This window comes from Neltuma alba, unplaced genomic scaffold (genome assembly GCF_004799145.2).
Source record: "Neltuma alba isolate B1F8T4 unplaced genomic scaffold, ASM479914v2 tig00005508_pilon, whole genome shotgun sequence".
In the NCBI taxonomy this organism is placed as follows: domain Eukaryota; kingdom Viridiplantae; phylum Streptophyta; class Magnoliopsida; order Fabales; family Fabaceae; genus Neltuma; species Neltuma alba.
This window is the reverse complement of record NW_021634138.1, coordinates 42,456-61,664: the sequence shown is the minus strand read 5'-3', so window position 1 is coordinate 61,664 and position 19,209 is coordinate 42,456. Positions and strand designations below refer to the sequence as shown.

Here is a 19,209-nt window from a genome sequence, read left to right as displayed (position 1 = left end):
CAGTAGATATGGAAATCTGGACAACCTAGCTAGATTTCATGTGTAATCTTTTTAAAGATTTTTATTTTATTTTTATTTCTTAAAAATAATATACAAAAGAAAATAATTTTCTCCCTATATATCTTAACAATTCAAAGAGATTGTTGACTGTATTTAACATATGAAATAAAGTAATGAATAAACATGTATAATCACAAATTATTTGTATATTTATTTACCATCATTGATTTTACATAATCATATTTTCTGCCAAAGAATATCCACATGTAATTAATGTGATAATTATTAAATTTAATAAGGAAACAAACAAAATTATGTTTTGTAATAAAATATTAGACAAAAAAAAAGGAAAGGATGTCCATTCATATTATTCATTCTCATCTGAACTCACTATAAAACAAAGACACATTCCTTCACATGAAGTACAACCAAATCGAATCTAAGCGAGACGGTGAAGCACCATCCGTTCAACTGTTCAATTCCCTCTGAAAATCGGCAAGATATTTTTCAGACAAAAATGATTGATTTTTGTTGAACAAAAGAAGGGTTATAATTATCATCTTGGTTTTTTTAAAAAAAGAAAAAAAAGGTTCCTATTTCTAATCTAAAAAAGATATGGCCCACCATCATCACTTTAGCCCCAAACTGAAGGAAACAGATCAAAAATTGAACCTTCAAAGCGGCTAAACTCGCTGCGGAATTTCCATTGCTTTGCTTTCACAATTCTTCTTTCCCTTTCCCCCCCTCTCTCAATGACACGCTTTTTCTTCTTCTTCTTCTTCAACATCTTCCATGGCCGCTTCTTTACCTTCCTCACATATCTTCCGTCTCTTTCATTCTAAACAATCAATCATTCCTCCGTATCATCATCATCATCGCCAAATGCACGATCCCTTTTTCTGTGTCGCCCTTCTCATCTTCTCCGCTTCTCTTCTCTCTTTTATCTTTACCGCTTTCTCTGTTTATAAGAAGCTCTCCGGACCGGAACGAAAGGGGGCGGCCCGGAATCCGGATACGAACTCCGACCCGACGTCGACTGTGGAGCATTCTGTGTCGGAGGCTGGGGACAGAGTTCGTCAACCCAACGAAATCGACCCGAACCATTCGCTCTTGCTCGAGGTGTTGCCATCCGATTCTACGAAATGGACCAGTGTGCTCGACGAGAAAGGTGGCGATGACCCAAATCGAGACTCTACGGATGAGGGCCAGACGGGGAAGAAGAAGAAGAGGAAGGCGAAGAAGAAGAAAGCGAATTCTTCGGTTGAAGATGGAGGCGAAGGGTTGCGAGCGAGTTCGGATTCGGATTCCGGGCTTCGGCTGGAATCTGTTTGCTTGTACCCGTTCACCTCTTCTAGTAGCCCTATGCAGAGGAAGATCAAACAACAGTATGATGAGCTTGTCAAGTGCCACGAGGCCAAGAAGTTGACATTACAACAGGTTATACCCAGTCCGATGATTGTTTTAGTGTTCATCTAACTTTATGTGTTTGTATTAAAAGCCATTGTTTTGATCTTGACTTAAAAAGAAGTATCTTTTGTCTAGGAATCCATTTCTGGTTTTGGAAGCGGGTAATTTGTTGATAGATGCAATTATGCAGCCTACAAATGCTTGCTTTAATGTTTTTACGACTTTTTGTTTCCATATCTGCAATGCGGAGTTGAATTGCCTTCTAGGTTTTACCAGTGAATCACAATATCTATTTAACCTTGGTGGTCCAGCTTATTATGCCGTTGGGCTGATTCCAAAAGTGAAGCAATCCAATGATATTGTCCTAATATCAACTTGAGTTGCTTGATTAGGTCGGTCTGTGTAACATTTTTTTAGCTTGTATAATATAGAATTATGAGCTTCGTATTGGGTGATGCGGGTGGGGTGACCTATCACCTGTTTGAAATTTTGCAGAAGCAGTTTCTGAATTTGGATGAGTAGGTTTGGGGAGTACATGGTCAGGATCTTCGGAGGTATGCTATAAATATAGCGCAAATGTATAGAAATAAAATATGCATGATTAATGTTTGGTAACATTACCTAATTTTATATTAGAGGGAGTAATAGATAATTGTTTAGATTGCCAGAGAGAGCTGTTTTGGTATAAATATGCTCTTTTATGTAAGGTTGTGCAAGGAAAACAAAAAATATTTTTCGTGTGTAGTGAAAAGCAGAAAGACAAACTAGGCTATGATCTGTTTCAGTCAGAAAAAACATGACAAAGTATTCTGTGTTGCGAACTGCATCCTCTATAAAATCTAGGTTAGCCTCAAAACATGATTGAGATGCTAAGCATAGCCAGAGTTGCAAAACGTGCCATGTGTTTGAGGCAAATCAGAAGTTTCTATATTGCTTTAAAATAGATGAAATGAATCATGATCATTTTCTAGAACAATTTTGTTTTAAGATATAAACCAAAACCTTCATTCAAAACTCTAAGTACAACTACAAGGAAACGTGCAAGATTATCTTTGAGCGTAACCCACCTCTAGACTACTAGATGGATTATGGTAGAAAAAATCATCCTCTATAATACGAGCTACCTAGCTGAAAAGTGAGCATTCTCATTCTACTCTCTATATACAAAATTAAGGTTTATAAACCAATTTCTACACAGCATCTTCCTAGTTTCAACAATAACCTCATGAAAAGGGTGGTGACCATGAAGGTCTCTTGTGATTCTATTGATTGCTTCAACGCAAGGATCCTGGTCTTTCAAATGAAAATGCCTAGAGCTGTCAAAAAATGAACTGTAATTTGATCAGACTTTTAAATTTTGGTTATTTCAAGGAGCAAATTTAGCAATGAAGCATGTTCTGCCAGAAAATGAAAGATTTTCCTGTCACTTTTTATTTTCAAAATATGGATTATTTCAAGATCAGATGCTGGCAGCAATTGTATTTGAATATAACCACCTTACAAGTTAAATAACCTGCTCGTTTGTGATGCAGGTTGTACAGTTTGCTAATAGTTTGGTTGATGCTAGGAATGAGCTACAGCACAAGTACGTCTACTTATTCTAAAAATGCTTCTTTTGTAGAATTCTGTGTATTTCATTTGTCCTCTTGAAAAATTATTCAAAGATGTTATATCATAGTGTTCTTCCTAGTTGATAGAATACAATGACATTGTACATTCCCTGAAGTCGATCCCACTAGCTGATCCCACCTAGCGGAGAAAACCGGATAAGGCTTCTTCTTCTTTGTTGTTGTAGTTGGCACACTTGCAACCACAGGGAACTCAGTAACCTGAATGTGGTTATATATGTATTCAGTCTTTATGATAGGTTAAATTTTAGTATAATTAATTTGCTGTGTTTGTGACTTTCGCTTATTATTTGAAGCATCTGACCTGTATTGTATGGAAATGTATTCTCGTGAAATTTGCATCCACAATTCGAATTGAAATTCGGTTTAGGAGTGCATTCAAATTCTTATCAAATGAAAAAACATTTTAATTTCCCCTGTTATTCTGATTGCTTTTTTATCTTACCATGATAGGGCTGGTACAATCCAACGTAAGTTTGTTATCACAAAGGCACTACTATTTAAGGCAGACAGGTCTTCTTTTGACCGCCTTCGTCAACAGGTTTGTTAGTTTGCAAGATCTTTCAAAGTAAAAGTTTCCGTCATCTTGAGGATGCAGTCACTTCCATTGTGTAACCAACTTTGTAATATTTTAGATATACAAGCTGGAACTAGAACAAAAGCGACTAGAGGAGGATGCTTTTGTTTACAACTGGCTTCAAGAACAGCTTAAACTGTCACCTGCTTACAAGAAGGTATAGCCCTGTAGTCTTCAACTTCTCTATTCCACTGTCGTTGCTAATTGAGGAAGAATTTTTGTAAGGAGATGGGTAAAGCCTCCTCTCTAAAGGCGTTCTTCTAAACCTTGTCGCAAACAATGCTGATTCTGCAATCCTCTCTGCCTTTACAGATGCTTGAAATTGGAACTTGCATGGAGAAGGAAAAATGCTGTGAACCTGGGGAGAACGAAGAAAATGAGTTTGCTGACATTTCATTTGAAGAATTATTAGCGCAAGAAAAAAAGGATTCATTTTGGTTAGTTGATTTCCTATATCAACCTTTTTTATACCAACCTTTTTATACTTTGGAAGGTTTGGTGTCTCCATTCTGTTTCTATCCTTAAAATCAGTTGCTCACCTATAATTCCTCTTTCCATACCTGTGTAGGCAAAAAGCTGCAAAGTCCAGGCAATGCTCGAGCTCATGAATGACAGTGCTAGGTTGGCTGACTGTAACCGTTGTTACTTTAACATGTGTACATTCAAATCCCACGTTTTTAATCTTGTACTGTCACAGAAACGTTCATTTTGGTTCTGTTTTTGTGGAATAGTTAGATGAAACAAGAATCTCTGAATTTCCTATCGGTGCTTAGAAGGTAGAATATAGAATGGAATGGAATGGAATGAAATCAAATGGAAAAAATTATGAACTAAAATTATCTATTCTCAAAAGTAGCAAGTGAAAGAATTATTGTAAAATAGCAAGAATATACTGGATATTATATATCTTGATTAATATGCGAGGGAAAGAAAATACCTTCCTCAAGACGATGTTCTTCTCTGGTTGCAAAGCAGGGGAAACCTTTTTTTTTTTTTTTTTTAATGCCACTGCAAGATGAGAGCTTCCTAAGTACATTATGGAGCATCTAGAATGCTTGATATTGGGTTGAAAAACTTATTAAAAGAATGTTTAGTATGATGAATTGTTTGTTAATTGGGATTGAGTAAATCTATATAGATGGCGTTGGGGAATATGATATTTTAGTGGGTTTGCCTAGTCTTAAATAACAAGTAAATTCTTATATTAAATAAGTTTTCTCAATCTTAATTATTACATTTTTAATACTTTATACTACCTCTGATTCTTAATATAATATCCTGTTTGATTTTTATGTTGGTCTTAAATATAAGGTTTTAATTCACTTTCTCTCTTATATTTTTATATATATTTTTTAAAGTAGTCTTTTCAATAATAAGAGTTCTAGTCAATACACTTGATTAATAAGAATATTTTAGAAAAGACAACACCTATTTAGGACAAATAACTAACTTAACTTGCTTCTTTAATCTTTTCAAATTAGTCAACTGGCTCTTATAATTAAGACCGGAGGTAGTATCAAACAAGACTTATAAGCGTGTCTATTGTGGGTCATACCATTACATTAAGAAAATTACGTATTTAAATTTGGACTTATTTATTTGCTCAATTGGTTCATGTCATTATAAACCAATCCACCATGGAAAATCCTTATAGCTCCCAAAAGTGTAATTTCCCAGTAGTTATAAACAAGGGTGCCAACTTGCCATGTGTTCGGCTAAGGGGTTTTGGACTGTGGGCTAGTTTTACAATGAGTTAATAATAAGAGCCCGTTTGGTAGACTGAAAATTTGGAGAAGGAAAAGAAAAATCTTATTTTCCACGTTAGGCAGCACATTTTCTGGGAAACCAATTGCTGGCGGTGCTGGATTTTTCCTTATACTCCTCTTGATCCTATTTATAAAGTACTTTCAATATATTTCACACAGACAAGAAAAAAACCTTAAAATGTATTAACTCTTCATTAAAATATAATAAATTTTTAACTTTACTCATATTTAATATATATCTTTTAAAAAAGATAACTACTTATATTATAATAAATGAAAGACAAAATAATATATTCATACTGAAAATTTAATAAAATGATTTATAAATAGGATAAAAATCTTTCTCTTTCGGTCTTATAAATCGGATCAAAAGAGTATATGGGAAGCGCTCTTCCCACCCTTTTTGGTGGGAGCCGATTTTCAGTTCCAGGCGGGAAAATCCAAAAGACAGATATGCCCATAAAAATAATTCATTATTGTCCCGCCTTTAATTTTCTTCTCGTAGTAGGCTATCTTGTTTGATGAAATGAGGAGCTGAACTATCTTGTTTCCATGAAAAGCTGCAAAGCACAAACTTCTCATCGAAGAGACTCAAAGAAGAGCTTGACACCTCCCCGAATAACCTGCACCAATGACAATGAAGAAAGCGGTGAAGAAAATTTGCTCCTAGTCTTCATGCTCATTCGGCCTCCATAATCATGCTTTTTGTGTTCAGAAAATATTTCTTTAAAGTGTCCCTTTGATTTAAAAACTTTTAGAATTCCATCATATCTTTTTATCCTATGCAGGCGTTGGCCAACTAATGAATGATCTTTGTCGGTGACATGTTAACTAAAAAAAGATAAAAGAAAAACAAAGCACAACAGGAAGAAACCTAACGTAAGAATCATACTTTCACCATGATCAGCAGCCACAACATCTATGTTACTTTCCCCACTCTCATCCACATGATCTGTGAAGTCCAGTTTTGTTTCAGGTGATTCATCCGACACCCTATTTTTCTTTGCCATTTTTTTCTTTGGCTCTACCTTTGAGGCTTTGGTAACATTATCTGTCTTCTTTCCTCCTTTTGTTTTAAGCTTCTGAAGCCTATTTACATCAAAAGCTCCAAGATTGAAACTTGCATTCTCTTTTTCGTTAGTGCTACCATCTAAGTTAGATTCTTTACTAGCAACAATATGGTCATTGGATTTCCCATTCTCCATCTCATGTCCTTCGATATTATCACCATCCCCACCATCACTTTTTTTCTTATTTCTTCCTTCAGGCCCATTCTTTTTGTCCCTGACCTTGCTTCTTGCTGTTAACTAAAGCCCTGCCACTAGGATTTAATTTCTTCAAATCCTCAGCCCGAGCCTCAGCCTCCACCTTTAACTGTCTGAAAGTTTCATCAAGATCATGATACACTGTCCTTTTCGGATCATAAATCTCTGAAAACTCACGTTTCACCATAGCAAGCAGATCTTCCACGTACAACAGATGAAGGATCCGTTGATACACAGCCACAGACACAAGGCCAAGCTCATTATGGAAGGTCCATTTGAGGGTGTAAGCTGCACCAGGGGCGTCATAATTATACGATGCAGCACCAGATCGTTCCTCCAAAAGACAAGATCGGATCAATATCAATCGGAGATCCTTTAAGAGAATTTCCAAGCTCTTTACAAGTCCAGAGGATCAATCCTCCTCTTGTAAATATGAGTAACTGCTCTAACATCTTCAATCACCTTCAAATACCCTGCAAAAAAATTTCAGTAATTCCCATAATGCAAAAACCAAGAATCTACAAAAAACCATAACATGAATTGATTTCATTCAAACAAAACAGTACTCGAACTTAAAAAAAAAAAATCCCCACTCTAAATCTTTGAACTAGACATATCTCAAGACAGAATTATATTCAATCACAGAAAAGTAGAAAAATTTTCCAAGGTTGAGTTGATTAGGAAGGGAAAGATAATAGAAGAATTTGATCTTGAGACGCATTGTTTCTTTCATACAGATAACAAGGAACATGTAAATAATTAAAGAGAAAATTCGCCCACCATTTCTTGGGGCTCAGAGAGCAACCTAAGAAGAAATATAAAATGGAAATATAAAATGTAATGTCATGTAAAAGTATACTCGGTATGTAATAAAATATAAAAAGACCATAACACCCCTCTAAAAAAAGCTATCAAATCAGGTGATTGTTAAAATAAATCTATCTCTCTCTCTCTCACGCGCGCACACACACTCTCATTATTCTTCTTCATTCTTCATACCACCCACGTCCTCTTCATTTGCTGCTGCTACCATAACCTCTATCTATCCCTCCCTCCCTCCCTCTTTCAATTCTTCTTCCAGCTACTGCACCAAAACTAATAGCTAACCATACCTTTTGTGATGCTAATTTATACTTATATAAAGCAAAATGAGATAACAATACCATTTTCGGTATTCATTTCTATCAGAAAACCCAACAATTCCACCATACAAGAAACTGGACTATACTAGTATGATCATGACCACAAACGATGACCCATCAACTTCTATAAATGCATATAGCAATGAAACTTGATTGCTCCTGACCAGATTGGATAATGTAAATTTCAAATAGTTAAAAATCCACATAACCATGAAACACGATAAAAGACCTTCATGTGATTATATTCACAGCAAAACAGCAAATATAATCAATGGAGTGAAACAAAAAGATCAGGGAAGACGAGAAAGATATCTAGTCCAGGTCTCATGAGTATGAAAGAACATGAAGGTCAGGCTTTTTCATCATCAATTTCACACAAATAGTCCGCCGCTTCGCACAACAAACTAGAAAGATAAGCAGTCCAAGTACTCCTCTAGATGAAGATTACGGTTGGGTTACTGTTCCAGACTAAAGTTGATTAACATTTGATAACCACGCCGGACTTGGAGAACCGCTTGTCCTTAGTTACCCCATCAAAAACAGAATTAGATTCAATTACAGAAAAATTTAAAATAAGGAGATGATGATGAAGGACGGGTCGGTTAAGTAGGGAAAGGCAGACGAACTTGGTATCGAGAGGGGTTATTTCATGCAGAGAAAGGAAGATCAAAACAATAGAGGAGAAAAAGGTACCATCGATTTGTTGGAGCTCAGACAGGGACAAATAAAACGGAAAATAAAATCCAGCTAAAGCAGACGAATGACGGCTATATATACACGCACGCGCGCACGCACGGATATGTATAAAATCTGCCAACAGAGAAAGGTGCTTTGGGAGCCAATCAAAAGCTCAAAAAAAAAAAAAAAAAGGAGAATGAGAGCAAGGTCCAAAAAGTAATTATCAAATTTTTTAATAACAACTTAAACAGTTTATAATCATAAAATTTAAAATATAAAATAATAATTTTTGAGATTTATTTTATAATTATTTTTTTGAGACTCGATTATAATTCTCTAAAAAAAATCAAATATGTATGGATGCTAAAAAAATTACAAGAAAAAAATGTACAGTTATACTTATAAGGAGAATTGTTTTGTTGCCCTAAAAAAAACATAGTTACTGAAAAAAAATTAATAAAAACAGCTGTTTGTAATGACAAGTTTAAGTAAAAATAATTATTCTCTTGATATTGAGATTTATTCATAATTATTTTCTTTTTTTATATCTCATTATAATTCTCCCTTATTATAATTTATAAATATCATTATGGTAGGGATGTCTATAACCCTAAAAAAATTTGTGACGATGGTCTTGAAAGTTATGGAGGAAAAAAAAATATCATGAACTCAACAAATTATTTTTAAAAGTTTATTTATAAAATCTCATAATCTCCTAAATCGTTTTTTTCAGAGAACTTTTTGTAATGAATATATCTTTTCTTGATTCACTCACTCATTATAATCTCTCTAAAAGATTCGAACCAATAACCTCACATTTAAAACCTATAACTATAATTAATATGTAAAACCTTTAAGATTTATATACTACTTCTGGTTCTTATTATAAAACCTCGTTCATATAGTCTACAAATAAGATTTTATAATTATGACTGGAAGTTGTATTATGCAATTATATAAGTTAATTCTTCTTTTTACATTGTAGCTCTTGCTTTTATAACTAAAGACTATGAATTATATCTTTTATACAATTATAAATAAACAAGAATTCTGAGAATTAAAGCGGGGAGAGGGGGAGAGAGAGAGAATTCACCTCATTCTCTCCCCATACTTCTTTCTTGCTTTCATTACATTTCTATCGTGCTTTCATATCTTATTCATCTTTTCCTTTGGTTTCATAACATACGTTGAAAAAGAAAGACGGGAAATGAAAATCTGTGCAAAGAAGGGTTCCTCTTTCCCCTCCCCGTATTGGGCGTGGACGGTTTGATAGAAACCAAGTGAAGAAAAATAAAAATAAGTTGCCAAGTGTCAAAACAGAAAGTAGCCATAGAACGGTTTCTTTGTTTGTTTATGTGTTTTTTTTATTTTTTGATATATGAGGAAAGCCAATAAAAGACTACATTTCAATTAGAACAGACAGTGTCGTTTAGAACAGCATAATATTTCTCATATTTACTTAAACACTTACATCCTTTATACTTATATGTAATAATTTGCACAGATAAAAAAATAGTTAAAATTAGTTAAAAATAATATTTTGAGATTAATTTTCAAGGATGCAGAATTTGTTATGGTTAGATTTTAAAAAAAAATAATGATTAAATTACATTTTTTTTATATCAATATTCCAATAAGATCATTGACGACTTGTGTTTTGTATTTGGTTTGTAAATGAAGTGCACAACCAAACAGGACATAAAGTCAACACAAGACACATTGGTACAATAGTGAACTCTCATGTCTACACTTGTGCACAACATTAACTACTGCCATATAAGTTCTTGATTTGCCTTGTACAAGGCAGATTAATATCACAATATGTTTGCATACACAGTGATTAACAAAATAGCAGCATTAACTACATTATGAACAACTAACGCTTTTTCTTCGGCACAACAAGAGAAGGCTTTTAGACCAAAGATTCAAAACTATCAACCAAATGAAATGTTCACCATTTGACAAGGATTACGGAAGCTAGAAAACACTTCGATGAATGAACGAGAAAGTCGATGTCTACCGTCTTCTTCCCCCTCCCCCCCAACAAAAAAAAACACTATGTTACAACCTTCAGTGAATTCCTGAAACTACATCAAAGTTAGAGAATTTCCAGACATGTCATGTGTTGTTGCATCCCATAATATGGGATCTGTACTTATCCAGCTCAGCCAAAACCTCATCTTCTGGTCGATAAATCAGATCAATCATCCTCCATATCTGCATCACAATATGGACTTCATTTAAAATATCTCCAAATATTTTGTCGATTTTCAATGTAAATGGATAGAGGAAGCAAGAAATTCAGCAATTCATGGAGAGTTAGCAGAAGCGTGTAATGCAAAAAATTCCCTTACCTGAAGGGTACCACCACCTCCAGTACTTCCACAATCATCAGAGACACTAACAATGGTCCACGGGTCAGAAGCATTCCAGTTGAAGTCAACAACCTTGTCCCTGAATGAATAAGCAAATGTTAACGGCTTTGCGTTTTACTTATTAACCAAAAAAAGAATATTATAAGCCGAAAGATTATTGCCAGATCCCCAGAATGCCAGCCCTATATCAAAATAGTACTAGTGACTTGATACGCATTAACACGCATGCAAATATGTGCATGCGTGTGTTAATTTTTAATTTGATTTCAGCTAGGTCCAACCAAAGTCCTTTTGGGTGGGGAGTATTGGCCTCTAGAATGCCAGATTGGGGTGGAGGCAGATAATCTTTCCTCATTTTCAGTTTCTGTTTCAGTGTGCTTCCTTTTGAATCATCTGTGTATGCTTTGTGTGAGTTTTCTCACATTGTAACTCTTTCGTTTCGTTTAAGGGGAAGTGTATTCGATTAATATAAATCAGTGTCAGTTTACTGTTATTCTGCTTTGGGCTCTATCAAGTTCCACCTCAACTGGCTAAGGAATAAAGACGAAATTTCCAATTGTTGTCTTTCTTAGATGGCCCAAATGACATTTAGAATGTATCAACACATATAAAGTTCATACCTATGCCCAGCATGTCGAAAGAATAAACCAGGAGGGGCGTCGGGTACTTTTGGACCAGCAGAATCTGACTTTTTACCAACCTAAGCAAATAAAGATCAGTGTTACACCACCCAAAAAAAAAGAAAAAAGAAGAAGACTAAAAACATTAATAATGAATTTGATGTAGGAAAATTAAAATGCCTTTGTGTGTAGGTAAGATACACTCTTTCACACGTGGAGGCTCTTCCATTCAGCATTTAAGGGTTTAGTTTATACCAACCACATATTCAAGGTTGTAATGTCCATTCCATCCTAAAGACTCATTACATAAAATGCTTGTGAATGCAAAAAATTTCAGTAACATTAGCACTTGAAGGATATTCTTAATTTATTGGCCTGAACAGCAACGTAACATCCAAGCCCCCGAACTAGATTAAATTAATTCAAAATGCAATGTGCATTTCATGATGAACAACAAGGTAGTGAAGGACAAAATGAAGCAACCCTATGAGTTAATTTGAAGTATTCAGACCTTCTCATGATCCCATATGTTTACAATGCCATCTTCAGCAGCACTTCCAAATACAGATGACTTGTCAGGACACCACTGAAACAGATGAATAATTATAGAGTAACAATTACAACCATATTCCCAAAACTGTCATGCATTTCAATAGACCAAAAGGGAAGAAGAAAGGGAAAAAAAACGACATGCGTTTGAAAGCAGCAACTTAATTGAAATCAATAAGGCACTGTCCCAGTAGTCACCTGCACACAGAGGACAGCTGCATCATGACCCTCAAATTTATAAACTGGAGACCCAGCTGCACCGTTAGTAAATTTCCGACGATCAAACATATGAACTGTATTATCAGCCGAACTGAAGTGAAAAGAACCAAAAATCAGACAGAGGATCCATAGTCCTATGAAGTGCTTTGGCATTCGAACAGGATAAGCAATCCAACTACAAATTATGTGCATGAAGAACTAAAAGAGATAGTCCAAGAATAACACATAAGATCATAATTTTGACTATGGAACTGTAAGATAAAATCATTTAATAGGAGGCAGGAATACCCAGTCAGAATAAAATTGATATCATGAGGACTCCAGTCAACACAATGAAGATCTCCATTATGCGCCTTCTCAACCTGCTCAAAACATAACCATAAAATAGGAAAAAGGACACGAGAAAAAAATGAAAAAGTAATAACATATTCATATTTAAATTATTATTTTTCTTAAAAAGAGTTGAAAGGACAAATTACCAAATAAGCAAGACAACAAAACTTGAGTTGGCTGTGAATTTAAAACTACAAAAAGCAGCATGACAGGTAGGCCATCTGATGACATTGTGCACTTTTTCTTACAGGGAATATTAAGATAGATAAATTTCTTGCATCTGTAGCTCAAGGAACATATATTTAAAAAAAGGGGAAAAAAAATTAAAGTCTCCGTACTTTGAATATGAAAACGAAACTGCAATTTCAGTTGAATCAGCAATTACCACAAAAATTTCTGAGGCCGCCAAGTTCTAAATGCAGCCCATCAAAAAATGAACAAAATAAATGCAGTAAAACAGCTAACAGATATAGAGATTAAATCAGTTCTTTCCACACCACCTTGACTAATATTAGCTTGTTGGCATGTTATGCTTCTAAACTTCTACTCATTAATAATAATACTGTTAATAAAAAAAATAATATTTAGAAGAATAGATGAAAATATACTTTAAATGCTGGAGTGGATCCCAATCGTGCATCCCAGAGTATGAGGCAAGAATCATCACCAACACTACAGAACTCGTGCACACTTCAATTCATACAGAAAATTGTGGAAGAAATCAGAAAACAGCAAAATGGAAACACGATGAATTAATCAACAATGAATAACAAAATTAAACAATGACGAACTCAGTAAGTCTGGTCCCCTTAAACACTGAATGGCAACTGAGTGGGAATTTGGAATTTTGACATTACAGTCCATTTTCTGATCTATTTGGAAATAAATTACTACTTTAATTAAATGGGGATTTTGAATAACACAATAAATTCTAACGTCAATTATATTAAAACTCCATTTAGCAACCAAAATTACTTGCAGAAAGTGTGATTAAGTGCAAATGATTGCTGTGGATAATAATTTTTTAGCTACACATAATTGGCACATACAGCTCGGTAAAGAAAGAGGAATTACCTTGACGGGCAAAATTGTACATCCTCTACAGTTTCCTTGTGTCCCTTGTATATGCCCCGTGGCCCAATACAAGGGCCTTCTATTGTTTTCTCACCATTCCCTCCAGCCTTAGTGCCTTGTTTAGCATTAGACGCCGCTTCAGCAGCTAAACTTGCAACATGGTCATGAATGCTCCATAAGATCACACACTTGTCCTTCCCTGTCACCCAAAGTTCTCACAAGGTAAACAAAATGCAATGACAGTATACAAGATACATTGTCCAGAAAGAGAAGAAAGTTATATTCATCAGCCATATAGGCATAGTATGTTGTATCTAAAGGAGCTTTATAATGCCTTCAACCCCTTTTGTTTTTGGGTTAAAATGAAGTTCTTTTTGTAAAAAGGCCTCTAACCATCATTTCAACTATTAATAACAATGCTTGGCATGCCAGTATAGCACTATATAAGTTAGAGTTGAAGATGTTATCAAAGCAAATATTTGGCATCAAGTTTTACCACAAAATCAGAGAAATTCAAGTGCTCATGAGCATTTGAGAAATGTACGAGAATCTAAATATATAAAACATGAAATGGTGCTGGGAGATAATAGATCTTGAGAATGTGCTACAACGCCACTCTTTTGTGACAGTGACAGTGACAGTTAGTGCCCCAATTTCTTCTATGAGCATCACAATATGGACACGTTTTCCAATTTCATCCATTCATGAAAGCACAGGAAACAGTCAACTCCCATTCCTTCCAGATACAAAATTGAATCAGCTATCTTCCGAATCCCATGCAATACACATGCCAAAATGGTAAGATTAATTTCAGAACTAATCAGATACCATATGGTAATTAAGTTATACATTTTTATTGACCTAAACAGACAAACATGCAGCACTCAATAATATTGTGAGTGTTCAATTTAAAACCATATGCATGTGGCACACAAAGTAATGGCCCACTGCAGCTGCATTTGAACCATATGTCTTTTCCCGTCTTCTCTTTCCTACCCCACCTCCCCCCCCCCCCCCCCAAAAAAAAAAAAAACCCTGGAAGGGTTGGTTTAGAAAGGGGCTTCAAAATTTGGCAAGGTTTGATTCGCCAGGATAATTCAATAGGAATTCAGCCACACACTGTGTGCATCTGGTTTGCAAGGGTGCTTCAAAAATTTGGAAAGGTTTGATTCACAAGGGTGATTCAATAGGAATTCAATCACACACATCATATGCATCAAGGCAAAATCTGGGCGCACTAAGCTACGCCACCATTGGTGCTGTCTCTCTTCTAACCCTTGATATAGGAAACCAATGCTGCATAAATACATACACTATGGTTGCAAGGTCAATGGCAATGGCAGTGAAGGGTACTATGATAATCTGCAACCTCTGAGCTCATTTTCTACCACAGAACCCAAAAAATTAAGGTCTTTATCAGATATTCATATATTAAAAAGTAGAGTCTAAAGATCATAACCATGATAAATGAATTAAAAAGATTCCTACCTCCAGAAAGAACGAAGGGTTCAGTTGGACACATAGCCAGAGCAAATTCAGCATTATCCTTATGCCCAGTCAGCGTCTGCAAAAAGGTGCAACCAGGATTTCAGTTTCCCAATACATGAACTGAAATACCCAAAAATCAACTTCATGAATTAAACATTCCATGTATTTGATAAATTGCAATATATACTGTTCAAGAAACAAGAACCATTATTTAGTTCCAAACTTTTTACAGTTTTATAGTAATGAAAGCAATAATTAATATAAAGTTACTTGTTTCTTGATCATTAAATTTTTACATTTCAAACAGAAACTAACCAGATCTGGGCGGGAAGGAGCAACTCCCAGGACAGCATGGCGATTAGCTTGAGTTTCAACATTCCATATCAGTACCTGTTTCACCGATGGAAGAGCTTAATTCCTTCATCAAATTTATAATAGCTCACAAACAAAGTAAAGGATAAAGTATAAGATTAAAAAAAAAAAAAAAAAAGCCAATATACCCAATTCCGGATTATACTAATTTGACAAGGAAAACGGAAGCACATAGGTATATGCTTACCTCAGGACTATCCGTGTGGGTGGCCACTATCTTGCTGTCTTGAGGGAGTTCCCTGATTCTGTTCACCTAAAAGAATATAATACGCAAAAAGCAATACAATGTTTAAGTAGTTACTCCTCACTACAGCAGCAGCAGCTAGCCTTTGTAATGACATTTGCAATAAAATTTCTCTATTTGCTGAACTCCATGTGTGTATACGCATGATTTCCTCATATTCAAAGTTCTTATGATCAGCCATTTGAAAGTTAAATATACTTATCAGATAACTCAAGTACTTGCGAATGCACAAAAGGCATTAAAAAAAAAAAAACTCATATGAATTATGTGACATTGAAACAGTAATAAAGAATAGGAAGCAGTCCAATATTGAATAGGAAGGACTTATAAAAATAAAGCATACCTCGCCAGGGTGTATGATAGTTTTGTACTTTTTCACAAAAGGAGAACGTGATTCTTCATTAAACTGAAAGATCAAGAAAACAAGAAATAACCTGCAACGGCTTAGATGCTAACTTCATGACCATTGTTAGAGATGTTAATAACACCATTCCCAGGCCTTCTTTTAACAGCTTAAGCTTTTAGCAACGGAATGGTCCCAAACAATCACAAAATTAAACAGTAAATAAAATTCATGGAGAGGGGAAAATGAACTGACATTACCTCTGATATATGCTCAGCTGCTGCAACCCTAGGTTTTACAACCTCACAATTTGCTATAACAAGAGTATTTGGTACACTTCCATCAGTCTGAAAGTAAGAAGAAATGTATGGAAATCAAATCAAACAAATAAACATAACATAATATCAGAATAAAGATAACGAAGTAAAGGAACAAAAAGAATGTACACATGAAAAATTAGCTGGATTTGAAAATTGACAGCTTTAAACCATACTATGAAATAAATCATACTGAATTTATAGGATAGTATGTTTTAAATCTTGGCAACACAAACAGGGGTGATGGTCAATTAATTTTCACATCAAACTTTCAACAATAAGATATGGTTTGCCAAAAAAAAGGTGGAAGGATCTCACAATATTTCCAATGAAACTATTGTTCTTTCCAGCCAGGCTAAGACTTAAATAAAATGCTGCAAGAGAATATTGTCTCACCTGTTCAGAAAGATAGAGACGTTGACGGTTCTTGTATGTAGCTTGCTCTAGTTGAGGACCCCATCTGCATAAGAATGTCATAGGAAAATAAATCACCATGGGAAGAGGAGGGTCATCTATCAGGTGTTGAATGGAATTAAAATCAGTAGAATATCCCGGAATTATACAAGTCAACACTTCAATCTATCATTATATCATCTTCAAAACTTAGTAGTTCACAATCACGTTCTCCCACACAGATTACATTGACATCACGAATAAATTTTCATGCAATATCTAGTCAGAGCACCATTTCCCACTGGCAATTAATGTCAAACTAAGAATGGTCTGAGGGTCAACAAAAGTAAACAAAGAAAAAGCTGGGACTTTAAAACTTACCTTAATACTTTTTTGCAGAGTGAAGAACCAATAATTGAAATAAAGAACTAATATAAAACTAGGTACATTTCAGAAAAGCCGTAATCAACACATCGGATTTTTCTTGTCCGAGTATTCACAGCCTTCAAGCATTAAAAGCAATGAAAAAATGAATTAAAGTTACAAGCTCATTTCCTACACCCACGACTCGTTCAAAAAACAACTTGAACATCCCAAAAATCGTGCTTCATTTATCTTCCCCCAGGTCAAATATTTCCCACCCAAAAAGGTCATTATTTTCCAACATACAAGAAAACCGACATTATTAAAAGATGAAATGAAATCAAACAAATGAGGCGAATGCGAAGAAGCGGGCAAGAGGGTAAGCACCGGCATGAGAGAGAGGGCCAGACGAGGTTGTGGTTGGCGAGCCAGTCATAGAGGACAGGGACCAGAGACTTCCATTGAGTGTATCTTTCATCCACCGACAGAGGAGCAGAGTCCCTGCTGGATTCCTTCATTTCCCGCCGGGGACTTGCGAGCAGGTGAGTGTGCCGACTGGATTTTGAGAAGTTCAGAGCTTTTTTGCTGTTTATGTTTCCCGCCTACTGGTAGTGCCTGTACGGCGGGGGAATTGGGAAGGTGGGCTCGTCCCTATCGCGTGGCCTCTTGACCATTTTTGTGACACATCGATTTTGCCAGAACCATTTTTGCACCCAGAAAAAAAGGCCTCTTTCGTTGTCTGTTTTAAACAACATAAAAATAAAGAATATGTTTATAAATTTATTTTGAACTGTAAAATAAAAGAAAAGACACCAGTGAGAGTTAGCTTAGTTGGTAAGTACCTCTCCAACTCACCTAAAATTTTTGTAAACAATAAAAAAGAAAAGAAAGGGTAGGAAATATTGTATTTTCATTAATGACAATTATATCAATAAATCAAACTTTTATCTTACCTTTCCTTTTATTTCATTCCTAAAATAATGATTTTTGATTTAAACATATTTTTTTAAATTTGGTTTTCAAATCTTATTTTGAAATATACTTCCTACCCCCTTCTTATAGGAAACAACTATCAAAATCATGGGTTTCAAAACATTAGTTTAGATTTAGTTAAAATTAATAAATGTGTAAGATATGTATATATTTTTCAATTATAACCTTATTTATAAAGAGAGTACATGAGAGATAATAAGTAAAAATTTGTGACGAAACAATAATAAGTGGCATATATTTAATGGGGTAAAAGTGGAAAGACGGGTTTATAATTTTAGGGGGAAAAATTGATTCTTATGTTGCAAACACTACTATGAGAGAGATTGTTTCTTATTAAAAAAAGAAAAAGAAAAAGAGGGAGTATTATACTAAGAATATAAAAATAGAGAATAATTATACCAACAAAATAAGAGTAGAGAGTAGAATCAAACAAACCCTTTATTTTTGTTGGGTTACTTAAGATATTAAAATAGGTGTGTTCGTGTATTAAAATATTTGTGTATGCCACCTGACTTCTATTTAAAAAAAAAAAAAGATAAAAAATGTATATACTACTTGGGGGAAAAAATGGTCACTGGCCAAGGGGATTTTGGCCTTAATTTGGGGACAGGTGACACGCTAGCAGAGGTATGCGATACGTTTATAGTTAATGGAATCAATGTTCTGAGTAAGAAATTCAAATATGTCTATATATGTCAGTAAAAAAAAAGAGAGAGAGAAAATCACAAAAAAAGACTCTAGAATTTGAAAAACACAAGAACCGGTGACAACTTTACTATAGGTTTTGACCATAACATATTATTATTATCAAAAGTCATAGTGATGTTGTCATGGGGTTTCTATCTGTATTTTTCAAATTTTAGGATCTTTAATTACGATTTTTCTAAAAAGAAACGGATATTAATATTGGTTGCCACCCACTATCTGGTACTATGGTAAGCAAAAAGAAAGATGAGGAAAAAGCTATGCTTCGCTGGTTTGGTTTGCTGGAAAGCAAGGAAGATATGAAAGGTCATTTGAGAATTCCACCCACAAATAAAAAGAAATGGGACAAGAGCATGTC

At 34.8% G+C, this 19,209-nt stretch overlaps 2 protein-coding genes across 2 annotated transcripts; one reads left to right on the top strand and one right to left on the bottom strand.

Moving 5' to 3' along the window:
- The first annotated feature begins 702 nt into the window (after nt 1-702).
- Nucleotides 703-4,451, top strand: LOC114747915 (uncharacterized). The gene is made up of 6 exons (XM_028936258.1): nt 703-1,437; nt 2,940-2,992; nt 3,489-3,576; nt 3,671-3,769; nt 3,925-4,049; nt 4,181-4,451. The coding sequence occupies exons 1-6, from the start codon at nt 793-795 to the stop codon at nt 4,218-4,220; spliced, it is 1,050 nt and encodes a 349-aa protein (XP_028792091.1). The 5' UTR covers nt 703-792; the 3' UTR covers nt 4,221-4,451.
- A 6,011-nt stretch (nt 4,452-10,462) lies between these two features.
- LOC114747921 (WD-40 repeat-containing protein MSI4) lies at nt 10,463-17,855 on the bottom strand. Its single transcript, XM_028936263.1, has 15 exons — nt 17,541-17,855; nt 16,794-16,857; nt 16,341-16,427; nt 16,081-16,143; nt 15,681-15,746; nt 15,437-15,511; nt 15,122-15,197; nt 13,634-13,832; nt 13,168-13,249; nt 12,515-12,588; nt 12,206-12,317; nt 11,970-12,044; nt 11,459-11,538; nt 10,818-10,917; nt 10,463-10,680 (listed from the first exon to the last, which is right to left on the bottom strand). Exons 1-15 carry the CDS (start codon nt 17,669-17,671, stop codon nt 10,582-10,584), a joined length of 1,383 nt encoding a protein of 460 aa, XP_028792096.1. The 5' UTR covers nt 17,672-17,855; the 3' UTR covers nt 10,463-10,581.
- Between the last annotated feature and the right edge of the window lie 1,354 nt (nt 17,856-19,209).

Excerpts from the sequence above, each read along its gene's own strand:
- LOC114747915 (XM_028936258.1), top strand. The coding sequence starts at position 793 with ATGGCCGCTTCTTTACCTTCCTCACATATCTTCCGTCTCTTTCATTCT. Across the intron at positions 2,993-3,488 it reads AGGAATGAGCTACAGCACAA|GGCTGGTACAATCCAACGTA; the intron begins GTACGTCTACTT and ends TTACCATGATAG. Across the intron at positions 3,577-3,670 it reads TTGACCGCCTTCGTCAACAG|ATATACAAGCTGGAACTAGA; the intron begins GTTTGTTAGTTT and ends GTAATATTTTAG.
- LOC114747921 (XM_028936263.1), bottom strand. The coding sequence starts at position 17,671 with ATGAAGGAATCCAGCAGGGACTCTGCTCCTCTGTCGGTGGATGAAAGA. Across the intron at positions 10,918-11,458 it reads TTTCGACATGCTGGGCATAG|GGACAAGGTTGTTGACTTCA; the intron begins GTATGAACTTTA and ends TTATTCATTCAG. Across the intron at positions 10,681-10,817 it reads GAGGTGGTGGTACCCTTCAG|ATATGGAGGATGATTGATCT; the intron begins GTAAGGGAATTT and ends ATTGTGATGCAG.